At 44.5% G+C, this 15029-nt stretch overlaps 1 protein-coding gene across 12 annotated transcripts in view; it reads left to right on the top strand.

Moving 5' to 3' along the window:
- Positions 1-667: 667 nt before the first annotated feature.
- CADM1 (cell adhesion molecule 1) overlaps positions 668-15029 on the top strand; it is a 343297-nt gene continuing 328935 nt past the window's right edge. For all 12 annotated transcript variants that reach the window (XM_067038982.1, XM_067038986.1, XM_067038984.1 and 9 more), the window contains exon 1: positions 668-834. In XM_067038982.1, the coding sequence (XP_066895083.1) occupies positions 702-834 (133 nt within the window). In that variant the 5' untranslated portion in view covers positions 668-701. The remainder of the gene's footprint in view (positions 835-15029) is intronic.

Raw genomic sequence — 15029 nt, 5'->3', positions numbered from 1 at the left:
CGCAAACACAGACTTGAAAATCCCAGATCCCGATTCCGGCTCCTTCCTCCCAACTATGCCCAAGTCTACCGCTAGGTTGTTGAGCGGGCTCTCCCGGTCCGCCGGACCTGCAAAGCACGCATGCACTTCTCCCAGATTGTTTTGTCAATCCGGGGACCTGCCTTCTCACTCTCTACACCCGAACAGCCCCCATTTCCCAAAGATCTATTCCTTCGGTGGAAGGTGAGTGACGGAAATTTGCAACGTTTTGTTTCCAGGCCAGTTGCACTCGGCGTACCGGGCAGGGGAGCCTCCTAGGGAGATTCTCGTCGTCTTGTTGATGTAGCGATTGCTATAAACATTCCTAATAAAGGTGTCTGGGAAGCTACACCCGCCCCCGGAGCCGGAGCCCCTGTGCGCCAGGGCCCAGGAGAACACTTCTTCCTTGATCCCGGGGAACCGAAAACGAATTTTAACATAAACATATTTGCATCCGCCCCTCCCCTTGGCCCCGCCCCTAGGTGGCGCGGGCGCGCCGCCGTAGCCAGCGCCAGGGGGCGGGGTTGGGGAAGGGGTGAGTCCTCCGAGAGCCGGGTTCCGCTCGCGGCGACGTGATTGGTCGGTCAGGACTCCGCCTCCAGTGCATGTCATTAGCATCTCATTAGTTGTCCGCTCGGGCTCGGGAGGAAGCCACCGCCGCCAGTCTGAGGCAGGTGCCCGACATGGCGAGTGCTGTGCTGCCGAGCGGACCCCAGTGTGCGGCGGCGGCGGTGGCGGCGGCGGCGGCGGCGCCTCCCGGTCTCCGACTCCGGCTTCTGCTGTTGCTCCTCTCCGCCGCGGCACTGATCCCCACAGGTAGGTGTGGGCACCGGCCGGTTGGCCCCAGAAATCTCCTAAGGCACCCCAGTGGCCGTAGCCATGGAGGGGGGAAACGTTTCCATGACAACCTTCCCCCACTTCCTAAATCCAAATCGGAGGGAGTGTGGAGAGGAAACTCAGGGCTGAGAATGGAAGGGGTTGAGGGGATCGGTAAATCTCTTCCTTGCCCAGCTCGGTGTGAATTATAGCTCGTAGGGATGGCTGCACCCACACCTTTTCTCCCAGGCTTGGCGCGGGGCGCGGAGTGGAGTGAGAATGTGGGGCCCGGGGGCTAGAGAATATAGGGGAAGGGGGTGGATCGAAAGCACCCCCCCAAACCTTCCGGACCCTCCCTAACTCGCTGTTGTCCCCGTAACTTGCAGGTCCTCCCGCCTCCCCGGGCTGCCCATTCGCCCCCACCTCTCCAGCGGGCCCCCCATTCCCTATCCCCGAAACCTCCCCATGGCTGACTAGCGGCCCCCTCCAGCGCGATTCCTTACTGGTCCACAGGACATCTCCAGATTTGTCTGATCGCTCCTGCTTTCCCCGCGCTCTGCTTTTCTCCCCTGTCCACGAACAACTCGCCCCTCGTGTCTCCTTCCAGCCGGATCGCGGCCCCTCCGCCCCCACCGCCCGCCTGCGGGTCTCCTTGGCCGGGCTCCAGGCAGGGAAAGTTCCCCGGGCCCGGCCCCACGGGGGGGCGGTTGCTGTCGCCGCCTCTGCGGGAAGAAGCCGGGAACCCGCAGCCAGCCTGCCCCACAGCGTCCTCCGCCGCGAGTGGGGACTCCGGATTTCCAGGCTGCCTGTCATTTTCGGCAGCTCGGGGGTGGTGGAGGGAGCGTTCGCGGCCTCTGCGGCCAGGCGGGCACCCTCCGGGTCTCCGGGCGTCCCCTGCGTGCAGAGCCGTCTTGGGAATTTGCCCAGGGGCGGCTCTGCGCGCCCCGCTCCTTCCCTGAAGATGCGGAGCACTCGCCTGGAGCACGCTGTTTGGCTGACCGTGTGCCGGGCGCGTTGGCGCGGTCGGGAAAGAAGAGGGCAGTGTTTGCTTTTGCTAACAAAAGGGAGCTGGAGCTCTTCCCCAGCGGAGAGCCCGGCCGTGCTGCACTCTGCCTCCCCTTCCCACCACCACCGCCGCGCTTGGCGGCCGTGCAGCGTCCCAGCGCCCCTCGCCGCCTGCTGCGGGCTGGGAGCAGGGAGCCGGGACTCGAAGGCGCAGGGCCGCGGGGGGCGGGGAGGTGCAGGAGGGGATGCAGCAGGGCTCGGCGCCTGCAAAGCCCCTCCTCGCAGCTCGGAAGCCGCAGGACCCGCGAGCAACAAGTGGCGGAGGACACCGAGAGCTCAGCCCGCACCTGCGGAGCCCCCGACCCGGGCGGGTGCAGCGCCGGGGCCACCGTGCCGCTCCCGGGGTGCCTCTCCGCTTGGGCTGTGCCTTTTGTTTACACGCTAGAGGACACACAGTTACGTAAACACCGCAGGAGACACGCTGTAGGAAATGGGGAGATCTGGGGGTGCTAGCTTTGGATTTGGGGTGGTTGCTTCCCCCCCACTCCCCAAGACAGGCTTGCAAGGGAGCTCGACTTGAGGAACCTATCGGGGATCATAGGGGTGGGAATCTGGCGGCAGCTTCAGTTCCAGAGCTGAGGATTTTTTCTTCCATACCACTGTCTCCGGATGTTGTTTATGTGTTTTTGCACTGTGAATTCTTAATTTATGAGTTACGAGATAATTGGGTTCAGCCGATGCCGGTGTGGTTACAACTTCATTTCGGGTGACGTCTCTGACTCGATGGGTTCAATGAAATGTTCCTGAAAGAGATCCCTCGTTCTGCTGCATGGTAAAAAGCGCCAGTGTTGGTTAAACGTGAGCGTTACAGGCTCGGTAACTGGCGCATAATAGAGGCAACAATAGACTTGTATTGGCTGCAAAAAAAAAAAAAAAAAGGCGGGGAGGGGGGAAGCGCTGGTTGGGATATTGTCTTTGGACTAAAAATGGGAGCCGTGCAATGCCGCTTGCCAGCAGAGCAGCGTCAGATTATACCTCCTCTGTCCTGCCTGCTCATGGAAGGCTCCGGGTAGTAGCAACAGTACTATATTTGTAATTATCTCTCGGTAAGAAGTTGCCTTCCCAGCGAGGGCTATATGCTGACTTAGAAAGGAGTGGTCTGGAACTCAACCGTGCATATCAAAGCTACAAGAAAATTCTGTTGCCAGTTACCATGGAAGCAGCTTCTTGCTCCTGTGTACATCCCTGTTTGTACGCTGTTATCAGATTGTGTTCAAATTAGAAAGTAATTGGGTTTGATTTGTAGTGAGGGGGTGAGGCGCCTTTCTTTAGATTTTTTTTTTTTTTAATGCGTTTTTTGGTGCTGAGTTTGAGAAAGGGGTCTTGGCCTAGCCCCAGGTCCTAGACCCGGAGAGTAGATTTCAGGTGGGGACCAGGAGACTTCTCTTCCTTACTCGTCTTAGTTTAAGCTTTCTCAAGAGACCTCCAGTTCCTACTAGCAGGATTAGAGAAGAAACCTGTTGGCGTTGCCTTTTAACTTCATAAGTCTTGTTTCATTTACAGCCTTGCTGGGATAGCCATCAAGGGCCATTGTGCAGTGGGTCCAGGTTCTGTCTTCCCCTGTAACTGAATCTATCTATCCCCTGGAGAAAATCTCCCATCCCTCCTGTGGTGTTTGGATGAAATGGATGTTAATGAAATGCAGCTAAAATGGGCTTGTCAAAGCTCACTCCTCAGTGAAAATCACGCCCGTTTAGTTTGGGGTGCTTGCATGATGTTGTTTCTGACCCCCAGTGAACCCGTGGTTGATCACCCTTCTCTTACATTTTCAGCAGTAGAGAGGATGGCTGATGGGTGGGGATGTGTGGTGGTGCTGGGAAGCCCAGGAACTGAGCTTTTGCTTGTCGTGGCCTGTTGGGGCTTGTGTACTGGGGATAGGGACTTTACAAAAGTGCCGCCCCTGCTATTGTCGCCTTTCCCTGCATCAAATCCAATAGCTGCGGGAGGGACTTGCACTTGTCTGTGATAGCTTTGATAAAATATCCCTCATTAATGCCACTTTATATTTACAGTGTGTCACTGGAGACGCACAAGGCTTCATTTAGTGACTTGTGTGACGAGACAAGCTTGCATTATTTGCCTGGGACATTTTGGAGGAACAAGAGACCCATTGAGCAATCTTTTGAAATGAACAAATACGGAAAAAGGGGGGAATAAAAGAGCGGGCAGTTCTCCGGAACAAAGAGCTTTATTCATATGGATGTTGTACATGCTTTATCCAGTTTTCCCAATGGCCCTCCTGGTAACGGGGAGTGGGACAAGGAAGAAGCCAGGGCAGGACACTGGCGCTTCCTCTCTTGTTTCCTGACTTCATATTCTTATCTGACTTTGCCCTCGACTCCCTGGACTCCCTGCCTGCGCTGCTCAGCTTGCTCGGCTCCCTCTAAAACCCCAGAAGGTAATGGGTTCCTGGGTCTAAAAAGGAGATTTTGAAATCCTTTCTCCCAGCTCTGAATTGCAGCGGAAGAAAGTGCTAGTAGCTACCTGTTGAGATGGATGGTCTTCGGCGGATGTATCGGTTGAATGGAAAGAGATGTCACTTTTCTGTGACATGTGTCAGGAAGTGGTTGATAGTGAATGTCAGATGGGTAAGAGGTCTTGCAATTATATAATATTAGCCTTACTATTTATTTTTAAAGAAATGCTGTGAAAACTAAAATCCAAAATTTTCATTATCATGAATGGTGCGCTTGGAGTTTTCAGTGACTTTTGCCCACACCTGGTACATTTTGGCCTTACTATACATAAGTGAATTTTTATTATTCCTTGGCCTATATTGCTAAGTGAGTTTCAGGCTTTAAAAACTTGATAATATTGCTGTGAATATAAACTCAATCTCTCCGTTTCTGTATGTGACATATTAGTGCTTAATTGGCCACTTAGAATTTACATTTTAAAAATGGTTTTGTGTGCGCCTGTGTGTTTAACAGAAGGTCCATTTTTATGCCGGGGAATCTCTTAAATTGCACCAAACTAATCAATGTTATGATTTGAATGGAAATTTACCAGCATATAAAGAAGTTCTATAAGAAATAAATCCGAAGGATTCAAATGTTGTATCTCTTTCTTGGGAAGAATAGTACTGACCGTCATACTGGGCATTTTCAACTGAAAATCCAGCACAGAAGGGAGAAATCAGACAGCGACATCTGTTGCAGAATTGAAAATTTGCTGCTTCTAGTTGCAAGCAATTAGTCCCATATACGCACCTAATGGTATATGGTATCAGCCTGTGTGTGTGTGTGTGTGTGTGTGTGTGTGTGTGTGTGTACTCACACAAATATGTATGTATCCACATGCATATATGTATATATATGTACGTATACAGAAGCTCAGCCAGTGCTCATAGTCATATTTAAAATTATTTAATAGAAAATATAACATTTTAATGCAAAGTTCTTTTCTTAATATCACCTGTTGAGGAACTAGAGATTCTTATAATCGTGGAATTTTTGAAAGGGGAAGGATATTAGAAATCATCTGGCGAAGTCTCATTATTTTGCAGTGAGGCAGCCAAAGCCCAGAGAGAGAGGGACCGTGCTTACCGCTGAACTGAGGCTGAGTTAGCTGTGCTTCCTGGATGGCGAGCTGGTCTCCGGATAGCCAGCCAGTGAAGCTTCTCTTCCAGCTCCCAGCAGGGATGCCCAGTAAGGGATATGCATCGTGGGTAGATGGTATCTTGGGTAGGAAGAGTTTGTATTCTGAAGGCAGCAAGAGTAGTTATTGCTCTGCGTAATAAACCGATGGATCAGGGGTGTGACCTCTGGGAAGAAAGGACTGGTTTTTGTTAAGGTTGTCTTTAGTGTTGACAAATCATTCTGAAACCTCTGGACTTCGTGTGGCAGCCATACATGAATGTTGTTGTCCAAAGCACCTGAGTAGAGGAGCACTCTGGATTTGTGTCCCGGTCGTTGAAGTCAGATGCGTAAAGCTAGGCTTCACAGAAGCCTCAGCTTTAGACTTTTAAGCTTTTGTTTTGTCACTTCAAGGAGTCATATTAACAGGAGAACTGGTTCCACATAACTAAAGAAAAAAGGAAGGGTCCTTAAGTCAAGAACAAAAACACATCTTGATTTTCTTACCAGGTACTTGTCCCTTTCCGTTAAAGCTGGGAAAAAGCTCAGAATAATTTTTTTTCTTAAAGAAAAAATTATTTTATTGTTGCAAGATGACCCTTTTTTTTACATTGATCATATTTTCTTTATTTTTTCACTTTATTATGGAAAATTTCAATTATACACAAATGTAGAGAGAATGCCATAATTAACCTTCTTTGCAGATCATCAGGTTTGGTGGTACTTATCCACCCATGGTCCATTTACCTTCTGTACACCTTCTCCCCTTCCCAGATTATTTTAAACAAATCCTGGACATCCTATCATTTCTTCCATAAATTACTTTAGAGGGAATTTCTGTAAGATACAGCTCTTCCTCTACGCCCATAATCACTGTATCATTAGCTGCATGTACATTTTATCCACTGGTATACAGATTTTCATCCTACTCTTGCTTTACCCAGGAAGGTAGACTGAAGGCTTGTTACAGTGGGTAGAAGCTGAGGCGGGAGCCGGAAAAGCCAGAGCATGATTACTGCCTGCACTGAGGAGACCTTTTCCTGTGGTTTGGTTTATTTTGAGCAAGGTTTTGTTTGGATCGGATAAGATGAGTTTTATTGTGTAAATATGCAGTAATTGTAGCTAATTCCTCAGTGGTGAGCTGTGGAAAACACCCTTGGTGAGATTGGCCATTTCTAGATGTTCTCATAATGAATACTCTCCATAGGAGGACTTCTGTAGGAAAGGCTAGTTTAGTTTGATGGCTGTGAGATACCCTCATTTGGAATATTTTCCGTGGTATAAGTGCCTTTGCATTTTGTAAATATATGGCTTCAAAGAAAAAGATAATTTTTCCCATTTCTAAATGGCTAAGCGTTAATTTCAGCCTGTATTCTGTAACTGAAGTGATCAGAAAATGCCTTTGGTGTGGGAAACCCATAGGGAGCTGTAAGTTTTGGGGCCGTATTTTTGTAGGATGGGGGTGTGGGGTGGTAGGAAGAGAAAATGTTACTCTTTTTTTACTTTTCAGTATTTGCCCCATTAATTTAAAATGTGAATTTTTAATTTCAGCTAGAAATGTTAAAATGCTTCAGTGTTAATTTCGGAACTTCTTTGGTTTCTCAGAAAATAGGTTGGTTCCATTTTCCAGGGTTTGTGAAATGTGAGGTTTTGTGTGTGTGTCTGTCTGTCTTTTAAGAAGTTCTTTCTCAAATGTATTTAACGTGGACTATAAATCTGAGGCATTTGGGTTTTTGGTTTCTAGCCCAACAAGTAATTACACATGAGATGGTTTTGGGGGGGTCCAACAGCCCTGGCCAGGGAAAAACCCGCCTCCTGTGCCCCTCTCTGTGCTGGCCATGGCACCAGAAAAGCACAAAGGAATGTCTACATTTAGGGTTTGGGGAGCACCACCAAAATCGAATAAAAAGCCTTTGTTTGGAAACCATCAATGAAGGAAGGAACCCACTGGAATGTTTGTAATTACAAGTGGCAGCTCCTTGTTTAAATTTCAGAAGCCACAGTTTCTTTTTCAGAGATTTAAATTGCAGGCTGTAGCCAGCAGCTGCTGTTGTGGTTAATGGGCACTTTCTCTTTGAAGATCTTCCAGTGCTGGTTCTCAAAAGCTTTGGAGCAGTTGGCCTTGAACTAGGGTTAGAAGAAAGGGAGATGGAGGTATTTATATACATGCACAGCAAAAGTGATGTGTGGCCTTCATTATTACTCAAAAGAGGAGCTTGGCGGTAAGGTTTCGAGAAAACTGAGCACTAAGAAAAATCTATTATGACTGACAGCTGTCTTGAATGGGGTGATTATCTTATGAGAGATGTGGGGTGGGGAAAAGTTTTTCGTTTAGTAGATGCTTTACTGGAATATAGTCATTTGGCCCAACATTTTGATCTAGATATTTCAGAAATGTTAAATAGCCTTGAAATGAAAGCGCTGTGTTTCATATTTTAATGCTACTCAGTGTTTGATGTTGATATTCTAGTGGCATGGACTTTTAAAACTGCCTAGAATAAGTGGCTTGCTCTTGGCAGTCTTTCTTGGTAAGGTAGGCACTCTAAACCCTCTTGAACCATCCAGCACTAGATGTCAATGTCAAGTTGGAATTAAGTTATGAGGTCCCTGGAGGTGGTGGGGAGGAATCTCCCTAAAAACAAAGGGCTCCCGGGCCCCATCTCTCCCATTGTCTGTACCATATCTCCACTTGGCTAGGAATAATCTGGAAGTTAACATATCAGAAATTGAACCTTTCATCTTAGATCTCAACTTTTCACAAAGTCTCCATTACTGCACATGACACCATTGTCATTCTGGTCTCCAAGGCCCTGAAATTTGGTGTCTTTTTTTCCCCTCCTTAGCTTTCACCCTTGGACTGAAATAAAATGGGATAAAATGGGGCTGATTATTTCTCCACAACATTCTCTGGAAGCCTCAACATCCTCTCCAAACCATGTTTTACTAGCAGAAGCTCCCTAGCCAGTTCCCCTGATCCCAGGCTCTCTGAGTCAGAATTTAAGTCCTCCTACCACAGCTATAATTCTTCCCTGGACGGGATCAGGACACTGCCCTTGCAGAAAACCTAATCTCAAATTCTTGCTCCTTGCACCAGATTCAAAATCCACATTGTTTTGTCTTAAGGTTTTTCCTCCCTCAGTTGCTCTCTCACTCCTTCTCTAATTGCCCTCATTTCTTATTACTTTTCAGCCCAATCCCGATGAGACTGGAAGACTGATGATTCTCCAGTGAAACCGAGGAAGAAAGTGGTTTCCCCTGATCAGCCTTCAGCTGGTTGCCTTTGCATAAAACTGCTCTCTGATCGGTTTTCCTCTTAACTGTTTTGGTTTATAATTGTAGGATGGCTGAATCTCCTTACCCACCTTGAGAATAGACATCTTTCCTTTGCATCTTTCAGTTTAACTAACACGTGCTAATCTAAAATATATGCCCACACAGACATTTCCTTTTTCTGCTTTACAGGTGTACACGTGAGTCTTTCTTTCCAGTAAGCCACAGTGTGTAGATATTATTGCTATTATTTTAATGAAATTTTAAACCTCAGAATGCTGAAAGTGTATTGTGCCTGTTTGGTGGTACGTGTTGGAATACAGGCATGTACTGTAGCATGAAAATAGTGTAACTGAATTCACAAATTACAAGCTGGCAAAGTTAGACTTTGGGGCAAAACATTAAGCCTTGAGGAGTTGGAAACTTTGGAAGGGTCAGAGTCAAGAGAGCCTCGTCTGGAGCTGCTGACTTGGCATACATGAGATCAGCCCCTCTGAAGACGCTCCAAAACATGCAACCTTAGAGGAGCATTTGGTGCTCATGTTTTCAGTGCATCAGTTCCTAAGAAGTACTACCCGGGAAGCCAGACAGAAGTGCCCTAAAACCCAGGGCTTTATTAGCTAACACTTTAAATAGCGTTGACTTTGGGAGCAGTCAGTGCCGTCTCCCTAAACACAGGCATCTCTCCAATTGTGGCAGATCGCATTTTAGTTGATTACATAGAGGGTGAATTGTTACTGGCTTAAGAAAAAAAATGAAATCTTTGTTTCTCAGTCTAACTGCTAAACTTGTTATCTGAAGGATCTTTTCAAAGCCTTTATCTGGTACTAATATCTACCATGGTTCGTCCCTTATTTTTTTCCTTGTCTGGCATCCTTCCCCTGCAGAGTTCAGTTTTTGCTACTGGAAGGTTATGCAGCACGATAATTCAGTGGTATGAACACTTGATTATCATGGAGTATTTGGGGACGATCTTGGGGGAAAAGGTTGTATGTCAAATGTGGTATGTATTTGGCTCTTTGCTGATTATCAGCCTGGGATAAGCCAAGCCATGCAGAAGTTACTGCACATCATCAGCTTCTGAATAGAAGAGGAACCCTGCTTCATGTCTCTTGCAGAAACCCTTACTTAAACAATGAAAACTTCAAAGATAGGGAGGAAAAAAAAGTTAATTCAGTACTAAATTACTGCTCAAATGGTTTTATCTCTTAAAAGGTTCAAATAGAGATAAGCTTAAATGACACTGAACTTCACTTTTCCTTGTGCATATCTTGTGTGCACACATCATTGTGAAGAGACCTCTGTCTCCTTTCTTTTAGTTTTGTTAGTAATCACATGAACGTTAGTTGCTGTTTGTTTCCTTTTCCTGAAGCAAATCTCTCCATCTCTGGGCCAGGTTGGCAAGCAGAATACCCGGTCTAGATTACAGAACAGCATAAACCTAGTGCTTTGCTGAAGAGCTAAAAACAACGAAAACAACCTGCCTTACAGGGTGTTAAAAATAAAATAAGATCATATGTATGAATGTCCTTGAGAAGGAAGTATTTTATATATATGGCTTTCATTAAAACAGCCCTGGTTTAGTGATGTGGGTTATGTTTCTGACTACTACCGCTAATCACGTTTGTAAATCCCTCACACGTTTGAGAATATTGAAAAATTCTGTGCTGAAAGGATTAATTCAGGATGTACTCAACTGTCTCTAAGGTGAAACTGAAGAATAAAGTGGCAGTAAGATTAAGATCCCACCCAGAGTTGAATGTTTTTTGGAAATAAATGGAATTATCCAGTCACCTTGGAGAAATAGACAGTGATTATAATCTCACGTTTCCGGACCTTTTAACACAGACAGGACTTTATGATTTTACTTACCCCTTATATTTTATATACTATATTTAAATCAAGTACTTGTATTTCTGTAGCTAACCCATAAGGCACTTGGAAGAAAAATGAGAATTTAAAAATTATTGTTAAATCAAGTGTCTGCTTTTATACCAGGCATTGTGTTTGGTGCAGTTACAGTTGGGTGGGTTGATTCCTGAGGGATACAGTTGGTTTTCTCAACTTTTATTTTGAAAACTGTCAAAATGGCAGGAAAGTTGAAAGTATAACAAATGCTTGTACACCCCTTACTTAGATTCATCAACTGTCAGCATTTTGCCCATTTGTTTGATCTCTAGCTCTCTAAATAATATATCCACACATGTCTTTTTTGTTTTTTTCTGATCCATGTGAAAGCAAGTTGCAGGCATAGTGACACGTCACCCTTGAATACTTCAGCACCAGACTCCTGAGAATAGGGACATTTTCTTCCACAACCTCATTACATTCAAGAAATTTAATATTCACCAATATTATTTAATGTCTAGTCCATATTCAAAGTTCCCCAATTGTCCCAGTAATATTCTTTATCTGTGTTTCTTTGTCCTCCCTGATCTAGACTCCACTGGAGATCACACATTGGATATGGTTTTCATGTCTCTTTTTCTTTTAATCTAGAACCATTCCCTTGCCCTCCACTTTTGTTTGTTTGTTTGTTTGTTAAGGTTCTTTGAAGGAGTGTGTGTGTGTGTGTGTGTGTGTGAGATGTCTTTCATGGTGCTGACATTTTGTTGAGTCCAGATCTGCAGTTTTGTGGAATGTCCCACGGTTCTACAGATTGTTTGCTTGTTTCCTCCTAGTTTGAGTCAGACTATAATCGTAGGCAGGAACATCGCACAGCTGATGTTGCCACCTTTTAACATCACATCAAGAGCAACATAATAGCAGTTTGTCCTAATTTTAGCAGTGGCAAGTTTGATCCCTTTGCTAACTGTATGTTTAGCACTTGGTTGATGTGGATTTACAGATTTCTCCACTTTTGTCCGTTTGTCATTAATAAGTAATTCGTGAGATATTTTGAGATTGAAGATCCTGTTCTCAAACACTTCATCTAGTGGTTTTAGCAGCATTGATAAACCTTGTCTAAATCAAATATTATACCAGTGTTTATAAAATTGTGCTTTTTCTAATTGTCATTCCACTGTATTGGCTAGAGGCCTTCTTGAATAAAGAAGAGCTCGCCTTTCCCCCATCCTCTCCTTTTTATTTGAAATTCACAATGGATTTATAAATTAAAAAAATTTCAGTGTGATAATATTTCTTTACCGTCAAATTTGGCTAAAGGGAACCCCTTCAGTCTGGCTCTTGTATCCTTTTGACATATCTCTGTTAATTTTTAAGTTCTTTCTTATTTTATGTCACAAGAAGATGTCTAAGCTCACCTTGTATTTTCCCTGCTCCAGATCTGGAATCAGTTATTTCTGCAAGAAGCTGTGGTTCCTTTTAGTGGGCAACTGGTATTTAGATACCAAAGAGTTGTGCTCATTGCGGTTGACTTGTTTCAGTGGACAGAACTAGGAGAGTACATGTATATTTATTATTATATAAATTTATTTCTATCTATATTGGAATACATTTAAAATTTATACTTATTTATTTAAATCATGAGTTCATACTGATGTCTTCAATTCTATTGTAAAACTAAGGTTCTTTTTTCTCCCCTTTTCTCATTCCTTATTTGTACTCTTTTCCCCCACGGTGAGAACCTTGGTTCCCAGCCATATCAGTGTCTTATAATTAATGCAAAAAAATAGATTTGGAATTACTCCACAGAGAATACTGTAGACAACAAAACTGCCAAGTGAAGCTCAAGATTTTTGCCTTCTTTTTGCCTTTAAAATAGATCCAGTGAAGGTTGACGGTCAGAGTACTGTGTTCACAAGTTCACAAATTAGTGCCGTGTGTGTGTGATCAATGAGATGTATACTTAGGATCATTAATTTCTGTTTCTATTCAATTTTAGTGTTTTACCTATCCTTGTTGATTTAAGTTTATATGTTGAACATGTAAATCATTACCATGGCTCCAAAATCAAAACTATGTAACAAAGTACATAATGTACTTCCTGGCCCATTCCCACCCATCTTGCTGTAGTAGCCAATTTCATTCCTTTCTCATGTATCTTTCCTATTTTTCCTTTGAAAAAATAATAGGTAGTGTTGTTTTTTTGTTTTCATACTTTTCCATAAACCGTGTTGACATCTGCCTATAATGTCTTATTTAACAAATCCTGGGTTCTCATATTAATTTGATGATTTACCCCCATTTGGCTTTATTTCACTTTAGAAACCTTTTTTTTTTTTTTTTTAAGTATTCATATCTCTTCCATTTCTTCCTTCTAGGGTAATAGTTCTCTTTGGGTAGTTAGAAGAATGCTTTATTTTTTTCATTTAACTCACCAAACTACTTGCAAGAAAATAAGGACTGCCCTTTTTCATATAATGCAATGTGTGTCTCTGATGTTTATTAACTGTGCCTTACTTTGCTTCTCAGCAGTCATCGTTTACCCTTCTCCTCATGCAGTAAATTGGCATATCTATGTCTCAAGTGCCAATGCCCCAATTCTTCCTACCCCTTTAAAAAAATGGTGTTATACTTACTGTAAAGCACACAGCCTTTTGCATCTAAACCTCAGACCGTGTTCCAAAGGTGCCTATTGAACATCTCAATCTGGATATTCCACGGTTATCTCAAATAATATTAATGGCAAAACAGCAGCTGTTATTTTGTATCTTCATTCAGGATCTCATTTAATCCCTGCTGTCACCCTGTAAGTAGTTGTCTGTCTTGCTTCATTTTACAGGTGAGGAAGTTGAGAGGATGATAGGACCCTTGTCCAAGAGGCACAAATAATAAGTGGTAGAACCAGGTCTATCTTCAAAACCCATCGTTTTAAACACTTAAGTACATTTTCCTAAAGTTCAAGATGTCTAAAACTGAACTTAGCATTTTTGCCCTCCAAACCTCCCACTATCCTATATTTTCTGTGCTGATGAAGGGTATCACCAAGCTGCCCAATGAGTTAAGTGAATCTGGGAGACCTCTTAAGAGTACTTCCTCCTTCTCTACCCTTGCCCCCTCTGTTAGTAACTAAGTCCTGCTTGTCTCTTGGATTCACTCCTGTCCGTTTCACCACCACTATCTTAGTTACCCTTATGCTCATTTTACAGATGAGGAAAGTAGATTTAAACTGATCTAACAGTCCCTTAATTGGTCTGTTTACCTCTAGTCTCATCCCTTCTAATGCATCCTTAACACTGCTTTTGGGCAGATCTTTCTGAAACACATATTAGATTGTCACTTTCTGGCTTAAAATCTGGAAATGTTTTCTTGGCACCTTAAAGATGGCACTTACACTCCTCCAGTGTGGCCTACAGTGCCCTTTATCACCTGACTTATGTCTTCCTCTCAGGCTCACCTCTTGCCAGCTGTGCACACCGTGTTCTTGCTTTAGGAGCTGCACACCGTGTTCTTTACTTAACCAAAGTAAATGTGTCCTAGATACGCCACGCTCTCTCAGCCTTTTTGTATGTCACCTCCTCCTCCTGAAGCGTGCTTATCTAGATGGCTGATTTCTACATATCTTTCGAGATCCAGCTCCCAATTCCTCAAGGAAACTTACATGACCTCTCAGGTGGGTTAGGTGCCTTTTCTTTGTGCCCCTCTTCTGTACTTCCTTAGGGGCTTTCCCAGACTTACCTTCTTTCTTCCTGTCAAACATCTTTCTCCAAATTGCCCCAGGTTCCCTCTCTATACCTGTGCATTTCGTGCTTGTCAGACTTGTTTTCACCAACAGAAATGCCCCATCCTCTGGTCTCCCATGTCAGCATGTTTCAATCCTGTGCGTACATAAGACCCAAGTCCAGTGCTTCTTTTTCAAATCTTAATGTACTTTCCAGCCTGAGTGTAATATTTTCCTTTGAACTTCTTTTACAATTTCTCGAGCCATCCCATGATATTTAACACTTCTTACATTATCATATGTTGACATGTGTCCATAGGTAGGTGAGGTCTCCTAGCCTTTCTACAGGAGGGACTACTGCTTATTCATCTTTGTATCCTTAACACCATAAAGTTAATGCCCTGCACATAGTATGTGTTCAGTAAACATTTGTTAAAGCAATGAATGAATTGGGAATTAGGTCTCCATTGCCCATGAAATCATCAGCATAAATGTGAACAGAGAACATGGTGATAATAATTTCAGTCTTTCTTTTTTTTTCCGGTATGCGGGCCTCTCACTGTTGTGGCCTCTCCCGTTGTGGAGCACAGGCTCCGGACGCGCAGGCTCAGCGGCCATGACTCATGGGCCCAGCCGCTCTGCGGCACGTGGGATCTTCCCATACCGGGGCACGAACCCGCGTCCCCTGCATCGGCAGGCGGACTCTCAACCACTGCGCCACC

The sequence above is a fragment of the Kogia breviceps genome, chromosome 7, assembly GCF_026419965.1.
Source record: "Kogia breviceps isolate mKogBre1 chromosome 7, mKogBre1 haplotype 1, whole genome shotgun sequence".
In the NCBI taxonomy this organism is placed as follows: domain Eukaryota; kingdom Metazoa; phylum Chordata; class Mammalia; order Artiodactyla; family Physeteridae; genus Kogia; species Kogia breviceps.
This window is presented reverse-complemented; position numbering and strand designations above follow the sequence as displayed.